At 41.1% G+C, this 20,182-nt stretch overlaps 1 protein-coding gene across 2 annotated transcripts in view; it reads right to left on the bottom strand.

Annotated features, from left to right (window-relative positions):
* Window positions 1-1,182: 1,182 nt before the first annotated feature.
* PDF1A (peptide deformylase 1A) overlaps window positions 1,183-20,182 on the bottom strand; it is a 37,034-nt gene continuing 18,034 nt past the window's right edge. For both annotated transcript variants that reach the window (XM_087701185.1, XM_087701186.1), the window contains 3 exons: window positions 2,539-2,628; window positions 2,281-2,348; window positions 1,183-1,744 (listed from right to left, as the gene is read on the bottom strand). In XM_087701185.1, the coding sequence (XP_087557311.1) occupies window positions 1,468-1,744; window positions 2,281-2,348; window positions 2,539-2,628 (435 nt within the window). In that variant the 3' untranslated portion in view covers window positions 1,183-1,467. The remainder of the gene's footprint in view (window positions 1,745-2,280; window positions 2,349-2,538; window positions 2,629-20,182) is intronic.

Raw genomic sequence — 20,182 nt, 5'->3', positions numbered from 1 at the left:
AACTAAAAATACATGAAATTAGCTTCATTTTGGATATATAGTACACTTGATTTAGAGTAACCAATAGACAATTATTCCAAATTAGTACAGCATATTTTGTAATAAACAGTAAGCTTCTACTATTTGCAAAAGTACTTCATGAAGATTTGGTAGCCACGCTTCCAACTTCAGGATTTCCAAACGATATACATATCAAAGGCTTACTCTTAGGCTTTAAATCCAATCAAATTCTTTCAAATTTCCCAAGATTTTTTATATCCTTGTAAGGCCAAAACAAAGTAGTACCATGCCATCTCCACAATTCAAGCCATTGTAATAAGTGCCTTTTTTGTTTCTTAGAGCAAAAACCTTTGGATGGGGATGGAATGTAAAGAATACAAAGACATTAATACTTTTGAAAAAAAATAAAAAAAAATACCAACCACACTAGCTTGGCATAAGTGTAAAATACTTATTTTTTTCATCATTGTGCAATAAACAAAGTATCTTTTAATTTCACCTTGTTGCTCAACTTTCATGGCTACCTTCTCTTTTCCTCTCTTCTATAATATTGTTTCTCCTCTTTCTTCTCCTCTAGTTCTCTTATTGACATCCATACACTCAAAGATCACAACACGATGGTCTAAGTTTGAAAAGATGAATAAACAACACATTCTACTTCCCAATTTTCAGGACTTTACATCTTGGAGAAATTAAGATTTCATACGTCTTATTGATTTTTTACAACTTTCAGAAAATGCAACATATCATATAACAATTAGAGGATAACAAGAGTTACAGAAAAGGCTAAAAAGATACAATGGTATAAATATGTAATGAGCACTTCTCTAGGGGGTGAGTGTCTCTTTTTGTTCAATTGAGATAGTGTTTATGTTTGCTAGCTCCCAAGCATACGCTGAAGTTCCTAAATTTGGGTATGAATCTACTTATTTTCTATTTGGTCTTAAAAATAATGAGCTTCTATGCATTCAAGAAGAGAAGTGCTATTGCAATTTTACATTGTCCACAGGTTGCAACCCTATTGGGCATAGATATACAAGGTGTTATCTACTTTCATTTCCAACAACTGAATTGTTGCACCGCAGGTAAAGTACTGAAGTTCGTCCAACATACATGCAAATAAACGCTCTAATAAAGTCATATCCAAAACAAAGACTGTAGATTAGCCATGATGTTTCGAGCTCAATTGGGATAAGGGTTGAATTTTTTTATATTTTGACTGTTTATATTAAAATTTTCAAGCAACATGTGCCTTTGAACAATAAAGAGTCTTCAAAAAGTATATATATGCTGGCCTCTGAGCTACAGAAGTTTGATAAACTTTGCAAGGCTTTTGAGCAGTTAAAATATGTGAATTAGGGAAGAACTGTTTAGTGAGGAATGACACACCTGCTCTTATTGGAGGCAGTACATTGATTATTTTCTGTGAAATATCCCACTTTTGGAAAGACTAACAATAACACATTTTTAGTCAACTGCTGGATCAAATGAACCCCCATGTTTCAAGCAAACACCTGGCTTAGGGCACCCAGCAGGTAATGGAAGTCTTAGATTCTCAGCAGTCCTGAAAGTCCTTGGTATCAACCTGTCTATATATAAGATACCTTTAAGATGATCACATTCATGCTGCAAGATCCGGGCCTGCCATCCAGATGCTTGAACTTTGATTGGCAATCCATCTCGTCCATATCCAGACACCTCCACTTCAAGATATCTTTCTACTAGTCCTCTATAATTATTTATACTGGCACATGAAAAACATTTTCAGATACTTTTTTTGCAACTATAAGTTTAATTAGCTGACCCCTCAACATTCATATTCCCATCCTGCATGAATTAAGGTCTACACTGAAGCCTAGAAGATTGAAGGTTCTTTTCACACTTATAAGACCAGAACATTCCTGTTCATCAAATGCAAGCTACAAAGTGGATAAAAGATTATTCGTAACATCTTCTGAAAAGAGCTCTACTGAACCCTAATTCAAGCAACCTAACCCCACAGAGCTGGGGGAAATTTAGCAGATCACAAACACATGCATGCACACAATTTTTTTCTTTTGCAAAGTGGTGGTGGTGGTGGGTGGGGGGGATTGCATTGGGCGTGTGTGGGGTGGTGCCAGGGCCAGAGACCTTCCAATGGCATAGCTTTGCGGTATGAAGGAAAACTTATGGACAGATTCTTGAATCAGGTGTGCTTCAGATCTAAAAGCATTAATGTTATATATCGCTCTTTGATATAACTAGATGCATCACAAGTTCAAGATGAAGAAGCAAGCGCACCTTAAACATCCTTCAAAAAATCTTGCTGTGCTTTTGCCTTTGTTCTTTAATTTTGGATTGCAGATCACCTGCATCAGCAATAATGTAGTAACAAGACTGTTAAACCCTTTAAATAGGTCACCTGCTGCCTCAAAATCAAGCTTCCCTTTCCCACTTGTAGACAGTGTTACAGACGCAGCAACATACTTTCAAAATGCTTAAACAATAACCTCTAAATGCAGACATGGGAATTCCTTGCAAATGTCAGAAATCAATCACCAAGAGGTTGAATGGTTGGCGTTGTTGAGCATCAGTTTCCTCCTTAGGAGCATAGCTTAGGTACTCTATTGTGTCCTCCAAAACTATAATCTGCAAAATTGATACAAAATAAGAAGTGCTTTGGTGAGGCAAATGGATATACAAGTGCATACCAAGAGCTTGCAATTTATTGTTTTCATCATGCAAGAAAGTATTGATGTGAATGAAAGATCAAATAGTCATTTCTGCCACTAGAAAAAAAATCTGCAGAGGCCTATCACCAATGAGAAACAAACATCAAGAAACACTGAGTTAATTTAGAAACAGGTAAAATCAAGTGGGAATTACCTAAAAGTTGCACAAGATGGAAACCCTCCTCTTTAAAAATAACAAATTTGTGCATATATGACTAATTCATAGCCTTTGAATCCCAAGCAAACAGGTAACAGGTTCAATAGATAGTTATGAAGGTCACTCTGATATGTTAAGTGTCAGAAAAGCAAGCAGAACAGTGGGAATTAATAACCAAACATGAGGCATATAAGGCAATGAGGAAGAACCAACATTGCATACATGGCAGAGGATGAAATACAGTGGACGGTCTCTGAACAAGACACATGCAAGCAGAACAGTGGTAATAGTAGATTTCCAAAAACAAGGCATAAGGGCAATGGGCAAGTTACCAATTGTACAGTCATTTGGGAATAGTTCACACTAGTGACTGCATGCAACATAAGATATTTGTTGGGTTTGTTTTAATAAAGGCAGCAGCTGTTTGACCGTCTGCAGGGAATGGAGGTGGTTTACTGGCCAAAGAACAAGGAAGCCAAGACTGCCCCCATATAGGCACACATGTGTAGAAAACACTAGGAATGGGGAAAAGGCCAAAGTGCACACAAACCCTGATTAAGCTTGAGAGTGGACAAAGCTTCTAATATTCCCACATTGGTTTGATATGGGGCTCATGAGCAAGAGATCACCATACTAATAGCACCCCCTCTATCATCTTGGATCTCCGATCCAAGTACTCCATCTCCATACAGCATGGTGTAGAAGATGATAGCAATGAGAGACATTGTGGATGCTGATCGGCTTGAGACTGGGTAATCTGGTGTTGACGGTTGCAAAAAGTGCACAAACAGCTGGGTAGCAGCAGGGATGTGAAAATGCGGCTATGGGGAGTGATTGTAGGCCATCTCGTGGGCTACGCATTGCTTCCCTTTGATCCATGATCTGGGCTCCCTAGGCATTTAAACTGTCATTAAATACAGTTGTTGCCCCTAGTGTCCTAGGCACCAAGTGCACTAGGGTTAGGGTTTATTTTAGGGTTTCCTATGATGGTTAAGCCATTAGGGTTTTTATTATAACTAGACACTTTGTGCCCCTTTAGCACATAAGTGTGGCATTATTTAGTGTGATCGCCTTGAGCGTTGTGCTCTCTCTCACTCATTAATACACTACATCTCATTCATGTTCAAGTATTGTTGTGCATTAATTAATTCTTTCATTCTCATTCATTTTATATTAAATCAATCGCACAATTGCTCCACACTTGGGCCAACAATGGTATCAAAGAAAAGTTCTTTCATCACACTCACCACTGCTGGCGACCATTTTTCTCACAGCCATTGCCATTGAGCGCCACACCTCGGTCAGCGGCTGCTCGAAGCCATTGTCACATGCAGGATGTATGAACATAGTTCTATTGCGCCAACTTTCATTGCGTTGGTTTTCATTGCCCCAACTAGTGGTCCCAACAATCGCACGTCACCATGCTGCTATTGTCGCCTCCAATTAGTCTCTTCAGTGCTCGAACATCCTACAAGCGAACACCCACTGTGCCTATGCATCTGCAGCATCATTAAAGCTACTGCTGACACCAGCACCTTGACCACCCTGTCAACACAGATTGCCACACTGGTCTATTCTTTCTTCAACACTTCTTGTCAACGGCAAGACAACCAATCACCACCGACAATCACGCTGGTAATGCCCAAAGTTGTCAACCTAACATAGTCTTTTCGCCCTGTAGTTGTCTGCCCCATTGCCACCACGACAACACGCTGTCCCCACGGACTGGCCACCCCACAACTAAGCGTCGTCTATCCACCATGCACACCGCCTATCCCCCAAAGCCGCCCAATTGACCAACACACATCATCAACCGAGAACCAGTCGACACATTGCCGTCACATCACATCGGACCTACCGCCTTTTCGCCATGTCACCGATCAACCACTTGCACACCTAGATAAACTGGCTGCCGCTTTGTCGCCTTTATTTCGACAAGCCCAATTCTCATCTTTCCAATCAGCAGGTCCTTGTTTCTACACCTTTGTCCTACCCAAGCACAAATTTGAAGCAATTTGGGCTTTTTCATCAAATTCACCCAATTTGGTCCAAACTTTATCAGAAATTTTGAACTTGTCATCAATTTCATCAGACTCTTCTTTAAATTGAAGAAATTCAGCGGCATCATCAAAAAATTTGGGGCTTGTCACAAAATTGCCAAATTTTGCCCAAATTTCACCAAAAAAATTTGGTTGAGAATTTGGCATTCTTCATCACATAGTTACCAAGAAACCCATTTCATAATGGTTAGGAAAGTCGTTTCATACCTGGGCATCTCAAAAAACTATGAAACACCTATTTTAAATTTCAAAAAGACCCTACCCTAAAAAATGTGTTTGAACTTTTGTAATCGACATTTGTCATGAATTCGTATGAAACGTTGACATGGACATTGACATTGATTGCAAAGAATTTTCTTGAGGAGTTGTTCTTGATGCATGTATACATTGATGCTTCTTCTATAATTAAAGCTAATATTGTGATGAGTAATGGACCATGATGCATGAATATGTTGATGCTATGTTGAATCTCCATTTACAATATATAGGATCATGAATTATGATTAATTATATTATATGAGTCATAGTCTGTATTATAAAGTCTCATGATAGTTTTCTTCCATCTCAAATAAAACTGGTTTCTAATGTTTTAGGAAACTCATATGAAACCCGTTTTATACCTCCCGTTTCAAAAACGTTTGGCAACTATGCTTCATTGACATTGAGCCTCATCACTAGGCGTGACATTCAGCACCATTCACGTAAAAATTTCACAAAAATCTTTGAATTCTTCTTCAATTTCCCAATATAATTTGGGCTTTTCACCATTTGAGCCAAATTTCACCCCAATTTCTTCAAAAATTTTGGGGCTTTTCTAAAATTCATCAAATTTAATCAAAATCAAGGCTCAATTCACCTTGAGGTGCGGAATTTGGCATTAATTGGGTAATAATTTTATCCAATCTCTTCAATTTTTGGATCAAAATTTGGGGCTTATGCCTAATCCCACCACCGAGGCACCAAAAATTTGGGAGTTGTGCCTCAATTCATTTTTTTGGCCCTCAATGTACTCAAAAATCATATTATATCGCTGCTGGCCCTGTTTTTTCCCAACATCAAAGACAAATTTTATTATTTCAGCATATTATTGGATGAATTTTAAATATATTCTGCTGATGTCCACATTATTGGAGCACTTTCAGCCATTAATATCTGATTTCAGCATATTGCTGATTTCCGCCTTGCTCGGGTAATATTTTATTTCTGAAAATAATTATTTTCTACATATTTTTCCCTCTCCTCAGCAAGAAAACAGCAAGAAAGAATTATTATTTGTCTTCATTGAGGCGAGCAGCATCTCTTCTATCAGTGACTTAAGATTATTTGGGCATTTATTCTCTCTCTTCACTTGGACATTATTATTTTATTGCTGATTTCCACTAATGGCCAGTAATAATAATGATTTATTGGGTATGCTTGGCGCCAACAACAAGCTCGACAGCACCAATTACCCAATGTGGGAATACATGATGCAACATGTCCTTGTCGCAAAGAATCTATGGCATATTGCCAACGGCACTGAGCAAAAGGCCAACTTCTCAAACATCAGCACCACCTCTCGTCTCCACATCGCGAGGTGGCTCTCATGATGCCGAATCTTCTTCTTCTTCAACATCGCCTCCCACTCAAGATCAGATTCGATGGGATGGCCATGACGCCCCAAGCGCATGCCCCAAGGTAACTGTGAAATGTTTCACCCTTGAAACATTGTGTTTCACCCCGAAATGTTTCACCTTTGGATAAGTCCCAAGCGAAACAGTTGAACAATATATGTGATATAGTTTTCTTTATAAATAATGAGATGCAACTTACACATTTATACCATGCAAACCCTTTCATGTCAATAAATGATGTCTATCATATATGCAGAGTGTTTAAAAACTCTCAAAAAAACACAAAAAAAACAATTGTTTTTCATTTACAAATCTTGTTTCAATCAGCTGTTTCACTTTGGGCATTTCATGTTTCAGTGAAACGTTTCAACCGTTTTGTGTTTCACTACCAACGAAACGTGTTTCATAGTTACCATGGCATGCCCTAATTGGCCAAAAATTTACTTGCCATTAAATCACATTTGTGAAGGTTGTTTACTTGGTAAGATGCATCGTTTCTCCTTTCCCAAGAATTCTCATGTTCCTTCACCATCTCTTTTGCATGTCCTTCATAGTGATGTTAATGGTCCTATGCGGACCAAATCCATTGGTGGATTCCTATATTTTGTCACATTCATTGATGACAAATACCGATTAACTTGGGTATATGGGCTAAAATTTAAGTCTGAAGTCTTCTCTTGCTTCAAGGCTTTTATCGACATGGTGAAAAACCAAAGCGGCTTTCGCATTCGGACCCTTCAGACTGACAAGGGAGTGAATATCTTTCCAAACAATTTTCAGAGTATCTTGCATCTCGAGGTATTCATCATCAATGTACCATCCCTTACTCTCTACAACAAAATGGAATAGCGGAACGGAAAAATAGGTCACTCATGGAGATGGCAAGATGCATGTTGAAGAGTAAGAATTTACCTAATTCTTTTTGGTTTGATGCTATTCTTTATAGCACTTATATTTTGAACAGGTGTCCCACAAGAGTTTTGCCCACCATCACTCCTTATGAGGCATGTATTGGCTCCAAGCCTTCTCTCTCTCATATGAGGACTTTCAAATCATTGGCATATGTTCATGTGCCTTCTCAGAAAAGGCATAAGCTAGATGATAAGGCTGTTTGCTGCAATTTTATTGGATATAGTGATGAAAGTAAAGGGTACCGTCTTTATCAACCCCCCTACAAGCAAGGTTATTGTTAGCCAAGATGTTATCATCGCTGAAAATGCATCTCACCCCTTGCTAGACTGTCGAAAACAGCCTATTATTGATGCATCAGACATATTTGGCAATCTACTACTAATTTTTCATAATGGTTCCATGGTTGATCCTTCTTCTCAGCCCTCATTTCCACCACCTACAAACACATTACAGCAATCTATTCGGCCTGATTTACAGCCACAACAGCATCATGATACCTTGACTGAAGAGCAATCCCCTATTCTTGATCAGTTGGAGCATACAAGGGCTGAAATTGAACCACCTAAAAGAGTCCCCTACTGGCTTCTAGACACTCTTCAGGACAGCAAGCAACCTCTTCCTTTGGCTGCCCGCACACGAGCCTCCGCTCATAAGGAACAAGGTAATCTTCTTGCATGTGCATTGGTGGCTACATCATGCAATAAAGAACCTCTATGTTATAAAGATGCCTTTTCAAATGATCATTTGTTGTCTCCCAGTTGAGCAAATTTATGCATAGCCCTCCAATACTTCATTGGCAAGCAATGAAGCGTGTCTTTCAGTATCTTAAAAGGGACCCAAGATCTTGGCCTTCTTTACAACGCTGATTCTTTACTCTCTTTGCATGGATATTCTACATTGATTGGGTTGGATATTCATATTCTTGTGTCTCTCATAGTGGCAACTGCTTCTTCTTGAGTACATCTCTTTCAGTAAAAAACAAACTACAATTGTTGCTTCCAATTGTGAAGCTGAGTACATAGCAGCATTCACAGCCACAGTGGAGTGTGTTTGGCTCCACAAGTTACTTGCAGATCTTCCCGTGGACCAGACGGCTCCAACACTTATCTACACTAACAACCAAAGTGCTTTGGCCATTGTGCAAATCCCTATGTTCCATGCCCACACAAGGCATATAGAAGTTTATTACCACTATGTTCTGTTGGAAAATAGGTCAAATGAAGTATGCTGTATGATGAGGAGACTTGTATCCCATAAGCACAGTGAGGAGAGTGAAGAAGTTGGAAAGCTATAAAGGAATGTACTTGGTTCATTTTTCAAAGCAATGCTGTTTGTACCTTGTACTTCATTCTATGTCTCTGTCATGGTCAGCTCAAGATTGTGTTTATGAGTCCAAGCCTACATCTTGAAACCTAATTCACTTGAGCAATAGTTTGTCTTCTTGTTGGTGTTGCTATGAGTCTTGTTACAGACTTCCCTCCTCCATAGTCAGTGTTATGCTCTAGATCCATGTTTTCCCACATGGTATCAGAGCCAATCGAGCATGGCTTGGCTTCCTTCTCTGCTCTTCCAACTTCTCCTCATCTACCCCTAGCTTAGTCCAAGTGCTTGACTCCATTTCTTCACTTGAACTCCATACTCACTATTTGGCAACCATAGCCAAACAGCACATACCTCTGTTGGAGCTCTTCAATCTTCTGATCTAAGCCATATCATTACAAATCTTCTTGTAGACATTTTTTCCCCTACTCATGGCGCATCAATGCATCACGTCAGAGGTTGAGATTGCACGCTCTAGCAGCCAGCATTGCAGAAATTGAAGCTCACTACCAAAAACAGACCTGTCTATTGTCGTGCGGCCCGTTCTACCTCTGCAAGCTGCGGGTCACCTTGTGACCATAGGGCTTTTGTAGGTTGCCCTATAAGCTCTCCTCATGTAAAATCTTGCACAGTGATTGCGTCTGCACGCTGTACGAGAAGAAAAACCACTTGACCTAATAAAACCCTACTTTGGCAGCCATAGCCATTTTCATCAAAGATCATAAATCCCTTCATTTTCTCACCCCTCTTAGTTCACTCAAGTGTTTGATAGTCTGATCTAAGTCTTCAACCAGTTCCCAACACTTCAAATCAGTAAGAAGGGAAGAAATCAAGCACAACAAGCTACAAACAAAGTATCTGTTGATATTGTTCTTCATTGCCAATGCTTGTGTTTGTTGACACATCAAATCAGCTCAATCCTGGCTATCTCTAAAAGTCTTTGGTACTGATTTACTGCTATACCTTTAGGGCAGTCCTTGTTGAATGTCAAGGCAATACTCTTGAATTTTAGAATAGCATCTTGAAATTTCTTCCATTGCTCAGAGGTTCATTTGAAAAAGCCTTGTTAATCAAATTTTTTGTAAGTATCAATATCTTTATAAAAGGATAGACACTGCCCGAGTATTCTCGTGGTAAGACCTCCTTAAAAATGACTGAACTTGGGCAAACAGCAAAGTTTAATAGGGAAGGCTTTCATGCCTGGAAAGAAAAGACCATGTACCACCTCATGCGCAAAGACTTGTGGGACTTGTTTGAAGATGAGGAAGAAGATGCAGATGACAAGAAGGAAGATGGTAAAGATGAAGGTACTGCAGAAGTCTAGCCTAAGACAAAGGCATGGAAGAAGATGAGCAACAAAGCTCTAGATATTATTGCCTAGGGTCTATCAAATGACGTATTACACCTCATCTCTAGCATCAGGGATGCAAAGAAGGCATGAGAAGAGCTTGACAAGATCTTTGGTACACAAGCAAAAAACTCAAAGGTAAAATTACTCGTGCAGTTTTATAAGTTGGATGTTAAAGACAGTTCGTCTATGACTGTACACATCAATAAGTTCAAGACCCTTAAAACTCAGCTTACAACTCTTAAAAAGAACATTGATGAGGATGAGACAATAGCAATGCTACTTGCTAGTATTAATCATGAACCATATGAGAATCTTGTGTCCACATTAAGTAATGTTCCCAGTCTTTCACTCAAAGACATTGAGCACTCATTGCTTGATGGAGAAAGCAAATTTAAAAGCAAGGATGTAAAAGAAACCAGCTCAAGAAATAACCTCTTGTACACCAAGGGCAATTATGCAGCAAAAGGACGTGGTTGAGAATTCGCCACCAACAGCAATAAGGACCAAATTATTTGTCATTACTATGGCAAGACTGGGAATGTAGCCAGTAAATGTTTCCACAAGAAGAGAGTACAACAGGTGCAAGATGATCATCATCAAGGTTAGTTTATGAATGAAGGAGAATAACAAGAAGATGCTTCCGCTACCATCAAAAACTCTAACAAATTATTCTAAAGAAATTTTCATTGTATCTTTCACTAGTGGATCATGTTTTTCCCATAGTGGATGTTTTCTTTCCCTTAGTGGATTTGTATTGAAAAAAAAAACCTTGCCAAAAATGTAAAATTTCAAGCTTGACTAGGCTACCCATGAGCTAGTCCCCCGGGCCATGTCATCATATAGGGAAGGGCAAAAGCCAGCAAGTATAGGAATTCATCATTTGAGGGGAGGTTTTGAAAAATAGGTCAAATGAAGTATGTTGCATGATGAGGAGACTTGTATCCCATAAGCACAGTGAGGAGAGTGGAGAAGTTGGAAAGCTATAAAGGAATGTACTTGGTTCACTCTTCAATGCAATGCTATTTGTACCTTGTTCTTCATTCTGTGTCTCTGTCTTGAGTTGTGTTTATGAGTCCAAGCCTACATCTTGGAACCTAATTCACTAGAGCAATAGTTTGTCTTCTTGTCGATGTCGCTATGGGTCTTGTTACCGACTTCCGTCCTCCATGGTCAATGTTATGCTCTAGATCCATGTTTTCCCACATGTTCGTGAGCGGATGTCATAGAAGAAATAAGATTATCTTATATACCCACTGAACACAACTTTGCAGATCTTTTCACAAAGACTCTTCCTCGACCAAAGTTCCAAGCTTTTCGACAAGCCTTGAACTTGATTCCATTTGTTCCATGATCTGTCATACTCTATATTGTCAAAGGTTGCTATATCCACTTGAATAAACTTGTGCAACCATGACCTTATATTTCTTTTTATTTTCTGGGATTCTATCATTTTCCCTAGATCAATCCGCCCATTTCATGGAGGGAGGTTTATTAGCCATCTCGTGGACTACGCATTGATGCCCTTTAATCCATGATCCAAGCTCCCTAGGCATTTAATTTAAACTATCATTAAATGCAATTGTTGTCCCTAGTGTCCTAGGCACTAAGTGACACTAGAGTTAGGGTGCATTTTAGGGTTTCCTATGACGATTAAGCTGTTAGGGTTTATTTTATTATAAATAGACACTTTGTGCCTCATTAGCACATAAGTCTGGCATTATTCAGTGTGATCGCCTTGAGCGTTGTACTCTCTCTTACTCAGTAATACATTGCTTCTCATTCGTGATCAAGTATCATTGAGCATTGACTAATTCTTTCATTCTCGTTCATTTTTCATTGAATTAATCACACAATTGCTCCACGCCTGGGCCAACAATGTTGAAAACATGTAATCTTGATAAAGAACAATTGCAAAAAGCTAGGTGAGATGTAATGAAGAAGATGATGACATAAAACCTCAGAATACCTTGCAAACAACAGTATCAAGCACTCCGAAGAGTTCCATAAACTGAGATATCCTCTTGGATGAGGTGTAAGCAGCAGTGGAAAGTGAGTGTTGAGGCTAGCTGGATGGAATGAGGGGATTTTGTATGCACAAATATGACTCCTATTAATAGAGGATTGGGATGCATTTGTCCTACTGTCAAAAATAAGCCATTTATTCTTTGTAATTTTGCTGTAATCACTTTTTGGGGGATTGTTTTAAGAGACTAAATTAGGTTAATGCACGACAATTATGATTGAGAACAAGCCCTAATATTAGTGGCTCAACAACCCCTCTTAAGCCCAAAAAGGACTCTCCACCCTCTTTTCATAACTGAAAGGTCTCATCCTAAAGTAACCAAGGCATCGATCAATGGGTGCAAATCAACTACCCAAAAGCCTATAAAGAACCTACAAGGAATACATAGGCAATGGATATTGTAACCAGCCTTCCTTCTCGGATAGGGTGGTTTAACCTGATTAAGCACTTAATTACAGCAATCAGCAAATGAATATAAATTGAAATGCTCATTTTACCTTCATAATCTCGGACAGTGGACACCCTGTTGGTCCCAAAACTGGCACCCCTTTCAGTATTTCTTTAATTTCAATTGCTAATGAATAAATTACAAGCCGAGATTTCATGATCTCCTTGGTTGATCCCAAAGCCCCTTGTTGTTCCAAAAATCAGCAAAGCATTCGGGAAAATTGCCCCTTGATTTTCACCTAGGACTTGCTCTAATGGAACCCCAACTGGTCAAGTGCTGCCCCAAATTCGCAATAGATGAGCTGGCATCTGAAATCCTCACAATTCCACGAATTCTCGGTGCTGATTTCAATGTATGATGCCTTTGACTTGGCACAGGTCCCAAGGTGCCTGCTAAAACCTAATTACTGCTGTAATTTAAAATTTACAGCAGTAAACTCCCTATTGTCCACCAAATTTGGCTGTACTCTGCTACCAATGGCTGAGAATTAATGAGAATGCTTGAGCATAGACTGGAGGAGATGAGAGAATGCTGTAGAGAGAGAGAAAATCAGCTGAAATGTATCTTTTGATTCATAGCCCTGATGACAAATCTGAAGGCACCAACAGCTTCAAAAGGGGGGTAAAACACTAGCTCAGCTAGCGAGCCCTCCTCTTCTACCGCCACCTCTCTTGAGGCGGAAGAGAAAACCTGCTGCCCTCTGTCCTATCGCGGCGCGCGATCAGTCGTCGCCACCTCTCAAAGCCAAATCTCATCACCTCCTCTCCCTCCACCAAGCTCCCGAATGGCTGCAATCAACTTCCACCACCCTCCAACAACCTTCTCCCTAGTTGCATGGGAAAGTTTTGCCAAGTGGCAGCCTTCCTAATGCATTTTCAGCCATTAAATTAATTTTTCAGAATTAATTAATTCTGAAAATTAATTTCAGCCCTTTTGACCCTGCCCAAAATTAAACATGCCCATCTATGATGAAATTGGCTAGGCCATTTGAAACTTAAAGTAGTTCCCAACCTCTGTTAACCCTTAGACTAGCATTAATTAATTAATTAATGCTAGTCCCTAGTGTCACCTGTCCTAGGGTCCAACCTGGCACCAACTAACCACCGAAACCCAATTGGCATAACTTAACACAACTTTTGCCTTTAACACCCACTGCATCCTCGGGGTCCTTGGCCCGTTCCCATGAAATAGCTGCCATGTGCATCACATGTGCTAAACAACCTTACACATTTGATTAATAACTTAATCAAATGTTACTAGCAAGATTAAAGCATCTCAAAATTTCACGTCCCTGAGACAGATATCATCTTTGAGATAGCCCTATTGAAAGCATCTTACATGTTTTTTTCATTTGATGGATATTAATGATAGTATAAGGGGAAAGTTAACATCCTCTAAACAAAATCAACGTAAGGGTGGGGTAGGGTGAAGAGGTATAGCCAAGATAATAGCTGCCATAAGTGTTTGACATAGAAGATTACCATAATGATGATGTGCTGCAAATATAGTGGATCCAAGTCAGCCACTCTTTTACCTAGGTGAAAGGGGGATATGCTTACATATTGCAAGGAGCTTTCATCCTTGAAATGGGCACTTGCATATATAGATTTTCCACCATCCAAAGCGCTCCATTTCACATTAACCCAATTCTAGTGCATGGATGATGCAAGGGTTAATGCAAACTATTATGCTCAAGCAAAATGCTATATACAATGCAAATGATACCGTTTGAGCAATGCCCTTGTAAGAGAATTGTTCACTTGCCCAAGTGCCCTCTACAAGCATAATCAAGATGAAAATTGATGATGATACAAAGTCATGAATAACTAATACAATAACCAAGATCCTATAAAAACTAAGGGAAGGATAGCTCCCCCTCTCACCACTATACAATGGAAGGAGAAATAAGCATGCTTTCTCACCCCAATATGTCCATGCCAAAGAGGAGGAGAAGCAACCAATGAAGGAGAGTGAAGCATTTGTCCACTTGAAAACTTATGAAACAAATGGCCTCCATGGTAGCCTCAAGGAAGGTTGTGACAAGGTCTCAGGAGAGGAAGCCTTAGCCCAACCAGGCAACCAATATGAGAGTGTCAACCATCCACATCTCCGCTCCAATCAAAATAGTAGGTCCTTGTAGATGTTAGTTCCGAACTGGAACACAAGCAATGAGCATAAGTAACACATGAGACCATACAACATGCATACCTCTACTTCAAAGAAAATGCTTGAGGTGCTTTTAGTTGTTTGTTGAATGAAGGATTCCCACTACCAAAAGGTTGGCGCACTAAAGATGTAGTCTAGTAAGAGTAGGAATGTGCAATGGAATAGAGAGTACAAGCTAGGGCATTGCCCTACTAGAATCTAAAGATATGAAGACGAGAAGACTAGTAGTGTCTCAATCAATGTCACAAGCATCTGAACCAAGTGAGGCGCAATGCCCCACAATCCTTTGGACCAAAGGATCTCCTAGAAAAGTAGACTCGACCACTTCCAGTTGTACACCAAATATAGATGGCAACTCAAAAATAGAAGACAAGATCACATCCAATCTATCCTCAAGGGAGACAAGGAGCACTTGATAACTAAAGGCCATGGTCAAGGTGGCAAACCAAATAGACAACCCCTGGGGACTGGTTGAAGGGATGGTCCTGAAGCTATGTGACCAATGGGTCACCACAAGTCAATGTGAAGCACCTTGCTAGCGTGGATAAGTCGTAGGTATTGGAGGATGAACCCCTCTATTAAGCTTAAAAATATGTATTAAAAATTAGATGTCCATTAGCTCATTAACTGTTCCAAAACTCAAAAATTACCGAAGTTTCTATGTTCCATAAGCAAACAGCCAAACTTTGGGAGGATCCACATCTATAAATAGGACGTTGCCTAGCCACTTGCTTTATCCCTTGCTTTGCAAGTTGCCCCAATTCTTCCCAATCTCCATTCATTAGGCGCCTCATTTGACCTTCTATCATGATCATCTCTAGCTATTGCTCTTCAACCTGATGACTCCTATAGGCTGCATTTTGCCCCAATTTGCTGATGCCATCATCATCTGCAGCAAGTCGTTTTTAAGTTTTCAACACTTTTCTTCATCCCCTCTACTCCAAATGGTGGTTAGAGCACACTCAAGATCCGTCTCTGATAGACAACATGTCAAAGTGAAGTAATACAGAAGCGAATGACCAAGACAAAGAGTGAACAAAGAGAGAAGAGAGAGAGAAAGAGACAATGAAATGCAGAAAATCTGCAGTGAAGAGTGCTGTACAAGGATGCAGAAACATACACCGGTGCAGAGAGAATATGTGCGTATGTCTCCATCTCAAAGATCTCAGTCTCCATCAGCCCCGAGGGCAGTCTCCACAGTCGGCAGCCTGAAATCTGTGAAAACAACTGTTGGAGACTGCTGAAATCAGAGCCAATAAATGGACCAGAAAAAATTTAAATGCAACCAACTGGACAGCAGCTGTCCAACTGCAGCAAACTGGTCGACTCTACCATGTGGCACCTGCGCTCCCTAATGCCTCGTGTACGGACTGAATCCACGTGACTGCCTAGAGAAACTGCTGCAAAACTGCTCCGACCTGAAACTGTGTGTCCAAGGAATGCCAAACTCTAACACCCCCTCTCAGATCCTGGACGCGGTAGAAGGCTAAGGGATCTGGAGTACATAGACCAAGAAAATGGTCTCATCCAAGATCTTCTCCCAAATGAAATGGTGCTGGATCTCAATATGCTTTGTTCGGGCATGAAACACAGGATTCTTGGCCAAGGCAATGCAACTCTCATTGTCGCACTATAGAACAGTAGGACTTGTTTGTGGGCAGCCAAACTCCTCTAGGAGCCTACGAAGCCACACTATCTCACATGTAGTAGAAGATGCCACCAGATACTCCGCCTCAATCAAAGAGAGGGCAACAATGGGTTGCTTCTTCCTGCTCCAAGAAACAGCACCAATACCCAAGGTAAAACAATAACCTATCATGGACCTCCGATGATCCACATCACTAGCCCAATCTGAATCACTCCATCTTGTAAGTGCCAAGACCGTAGCACCTGTACCAATGGGATAATAGATCCCAAGATCAGGAGTCCCTCGTAGGAACCGCAAAATCCTCTGAGCAACCTGTCAATGCACCATCTTGGGTTCATTCATGAGCCCGGCCAACACACCTACAGCATAACATAAGTCAACACGGGTATTAAGAAGTTAGATCCAGGAGCCAACCAACTACCTATACCGGGTAGCATCCACCAAAGAAGAATCGAAATGAGCTATAGCCTTCCAATTCAGATCCCTAGGAGTTGTAAGAGACTTGCATCCCTCCATCTCACACGTAGTCAAGAGCTCCTGTACATACTATTGCTGGGAAATAAAGATCCCCCTAGGAGTCTGATAGATCTCATGACCTAGAAAGAAGTGAAGAAGTCCCATATCCGTCATCTCAAGCTTCTCATGAAGTGCTGCCGTCGTCTGCTCTACCATCTAAGTATGGTCACCTATCACAATCAAGTCGTCCACATAAAGGACAAACAGCACACGACCTACACCTGAGATGTGTACATACAACTGAGAGACGGCTTTGGAATGCCGATACTCTAATTTCTCCTAGAGAAACGAGTCAATCTTCTCATTCCAAGCACGAGGAGCCTGCTTAAGGCCATAGAGACCCTTCCGCAACCTATACACCTCACCATCAAAAGAACTGAAGCCGGGAGACTGCTCAACATAGATCTCCTCCTTCAACTCCTCATTCAAAAAGACAGACTTCACATCCAGCTGATAGACTGGCCATCTCCTATGGCTAGCCAAGGCAAGAACTACACGAATAGTGGCCATCCGAATTGTAGGAGCAAAAGTATCATGGAAATCAATGCTTGGGCGTTGTGCAAAACTTTTAGCCACAAGGTGGGCCTTGTGCTTGTCCAATGTGCCATCACTACAGTACTTGGTCTTAAAGACCCATTTAACTCCAATGATCTTCTTATGAGAAGGCTTCGTCACAAGAAACCAAGTATCATTCCTCTCAATTGACTCCAGCTCCTGCTCCATCGCTGTCCGCCAATGATCATGCTCTAAAGCCTACTTCACGGAAGTGGGCTCCCGATCCTGCATGACACGAGTCATCAAACAGTAATTAGTGTAAACAAGCTTAGTGTGGTGTGCTTGGTTCCTCCGAGAACGCCGCGGGCCATCCTACGGCTGCCACTCCTCAGAGGCCCCCTCAATCCCTACATCACGAACAGTGTCATGAGCCCAACGAGAAGGAGGCCGAATCTCGCCTCATCTCTCTTCCAATTGATGAATCCAATGGCTGAGAACTAAGCTCCTCATCCGAAGGAGAGTTCGCAAGAGGCACAGGCTCCAGAGAAACAATCGTTGGCACCTAGATATCACCGGGATCTCCAAGAACAGGGTGGTCCTCACCCCCCTCTGAGACTAGAACTTCCACGAACCAAACATCACGCCTCGTATAGATATTCTGCCGCTTAACAGGATCATACAATCGATAGCCTTGAGACTGCAAGCTATAGCCCACAAACACCTGTCGTTTGGAAGCCCCTTCAAATTTGTCACATTGTGTCTTCAGGATGTGAATATAGGCATCAAACCCAAAAAACCCTAAAATATGAAACATCTGGCTTAGACCCAAAGTACGCCTCATATGGAGTTATACCAACAACAGTGGAAGTAGGAGAACGATTAAGGATGTGAACTACGGTAGCCACAGCCTCAATCCATAGACATTGAGGTATCTGACGATGCTCCATCATGGTACAGGCCATCTCGATCACACTGCAATTCTTCCGCTCCAAGATGTCATTCTCCTGAGGGGTGTTTGTATTGGCAAACTCCTGGTGAATACCACGATCTGTACAAAAACAAGCAAGCTCATTAGAAACAAATTCTCCGCCCTTATCCGATCATAAGGTCTTTAGCTTCCGACCCGATCGTTTCTCCTCAAAGAGCAACCAATCCTTAAAGTTGGAGAAAGCCTCTGACTTCAACTTCAAGAAATATGCCCAAGTCATCCTATTGTAATCATCCACAATTAACATGAAATACAAACTCCCTCGAAGGGACTCCGTCCTCATCAGTCCACAAAGATCGGTAGAAACAAGCTCTAAGGGGGCTGAAGACCGCCTCTCGAAGCCTTGCTAAGAACATCATGAATCTGCTTCCCACGGATGCAGGATACACAAGACTGCTAGCTTACCACAATATCCGACAAACCTCGAACAAGCTGTCCCAATGACACATTTCAAAGGTAATCATAATTGAGGTGGCCAAACCGAGCATGCCAAAGCTTTGGCTGAGTTTATGAGATAAGAAGAAGAGAAGTCAAGACGGAAGAAGACCGCAACTTGTAGACTATTCTCCTCATAACTTCAAGAAAAAACCTATCTCAATCCACAATCAAGAATCCGAAAATAATCCTCATCAAATTTGACCAAGAGGCCGAGGGCACAAAGCTTGTGCAACGAAAGTAGATAGTACCCCAAGGGACCGACACATAAAGGACCTCAAATGTATGGACACCACCTCGATGGGCACCTCGGTCCATGATTGCCTAAAACTCTATCTCAGTCTCAAAAGACATCTTCACCTACAATGCATGCACAAAATACAAAGAGCAGCCCCCTCTGACTATGAGAATACAGCCTGCTAGGGCTCTAATTTGCTCGGCCCGCTCCTTCACCCATCGGAGGTGATGAAAAAAGTGAAATCTACACTTGAAGGCCCAAAACGCAACCTTCTTCCTTCTCTAACAGCAAAAACTAGCAACAACTTCAACAAATCTTCTCCTTTCTCGCACGCCCACGCTTGCCTCAACCTTGTTCTGATGCGCAGTCCTCCTACTCGCACTTGAACGCTGAAAATGCAGCCTTGTGTCGAGCTGAAATCTCTTCTTCAGATGGGTTCACCCTAAATCACTCCTTCAATGCTCTAATACCATGTCACAGTGAAGCAATGCGGGAGCAAATGACCAAGACAGAGTAAACAGAGAGAGAAGAGAGAGAAAGAGAGTGAAACGCAGAAAATCTGCAACGAAGGGTGTTGTATAAGGATGCAGAAATATATACACGTGCTGAGAGAATGTCTACGTATGTCTCCACCACCGCGAAGATCTCAGTTTCCGTCAACCCCAAGGCAGACTCCACGGTCTGCAGCCTGAAATCTGTGAAACAACTATTGGAGACGCCTGAAATCAGGGCCAATAAATAGGCTAGAAAAAATGCCAAAAATAATGCAGGTCAGCTGTATTTAATGCAGCCGACTGGACAGCAGCTGTCCAACTGCACTGTCCAACTGCAGCAAACTGGCTGATTGTGCCACGTGGCACCTGTGCTCCTTAACGCCAGCTATATGGACTGAATCCACGTGGACTGCTTGGAGAAACTGTTGTAAAACTGCTCAGATCTGAAACTGTGTGCCTAGGAAATGCCAAACTCTAACACAACACACATTGGCACCTCCCTCAACCTACTCCCACAAAAATGTTAGCAGTATTGTCGGCTCATGAGTGAGTGTAGGCCATGCCTAGTATTACTAGCTATTTTAAGCAATTTATTGTGGCCTATATG

Source organism: Lygodium microphyllum, chromosome 20 (assembly GCF_053477565.2).
Source record: "Lygodium microphyllum isolate KBCC chromosome 20, Lygodium_microphyllum_v1.1.10, whole genome shotgun sequence".
Lineage (NCBI taxonomy): Eukaryota > Viridiplantae > Streptophyta > Polypodiopsida > Schizaeales > Lygodiaceae > Lygodium > Lygodium microphyllum.
This window is presented reverse-complemented; position numbering and strand designations above follow the sequence as displayed.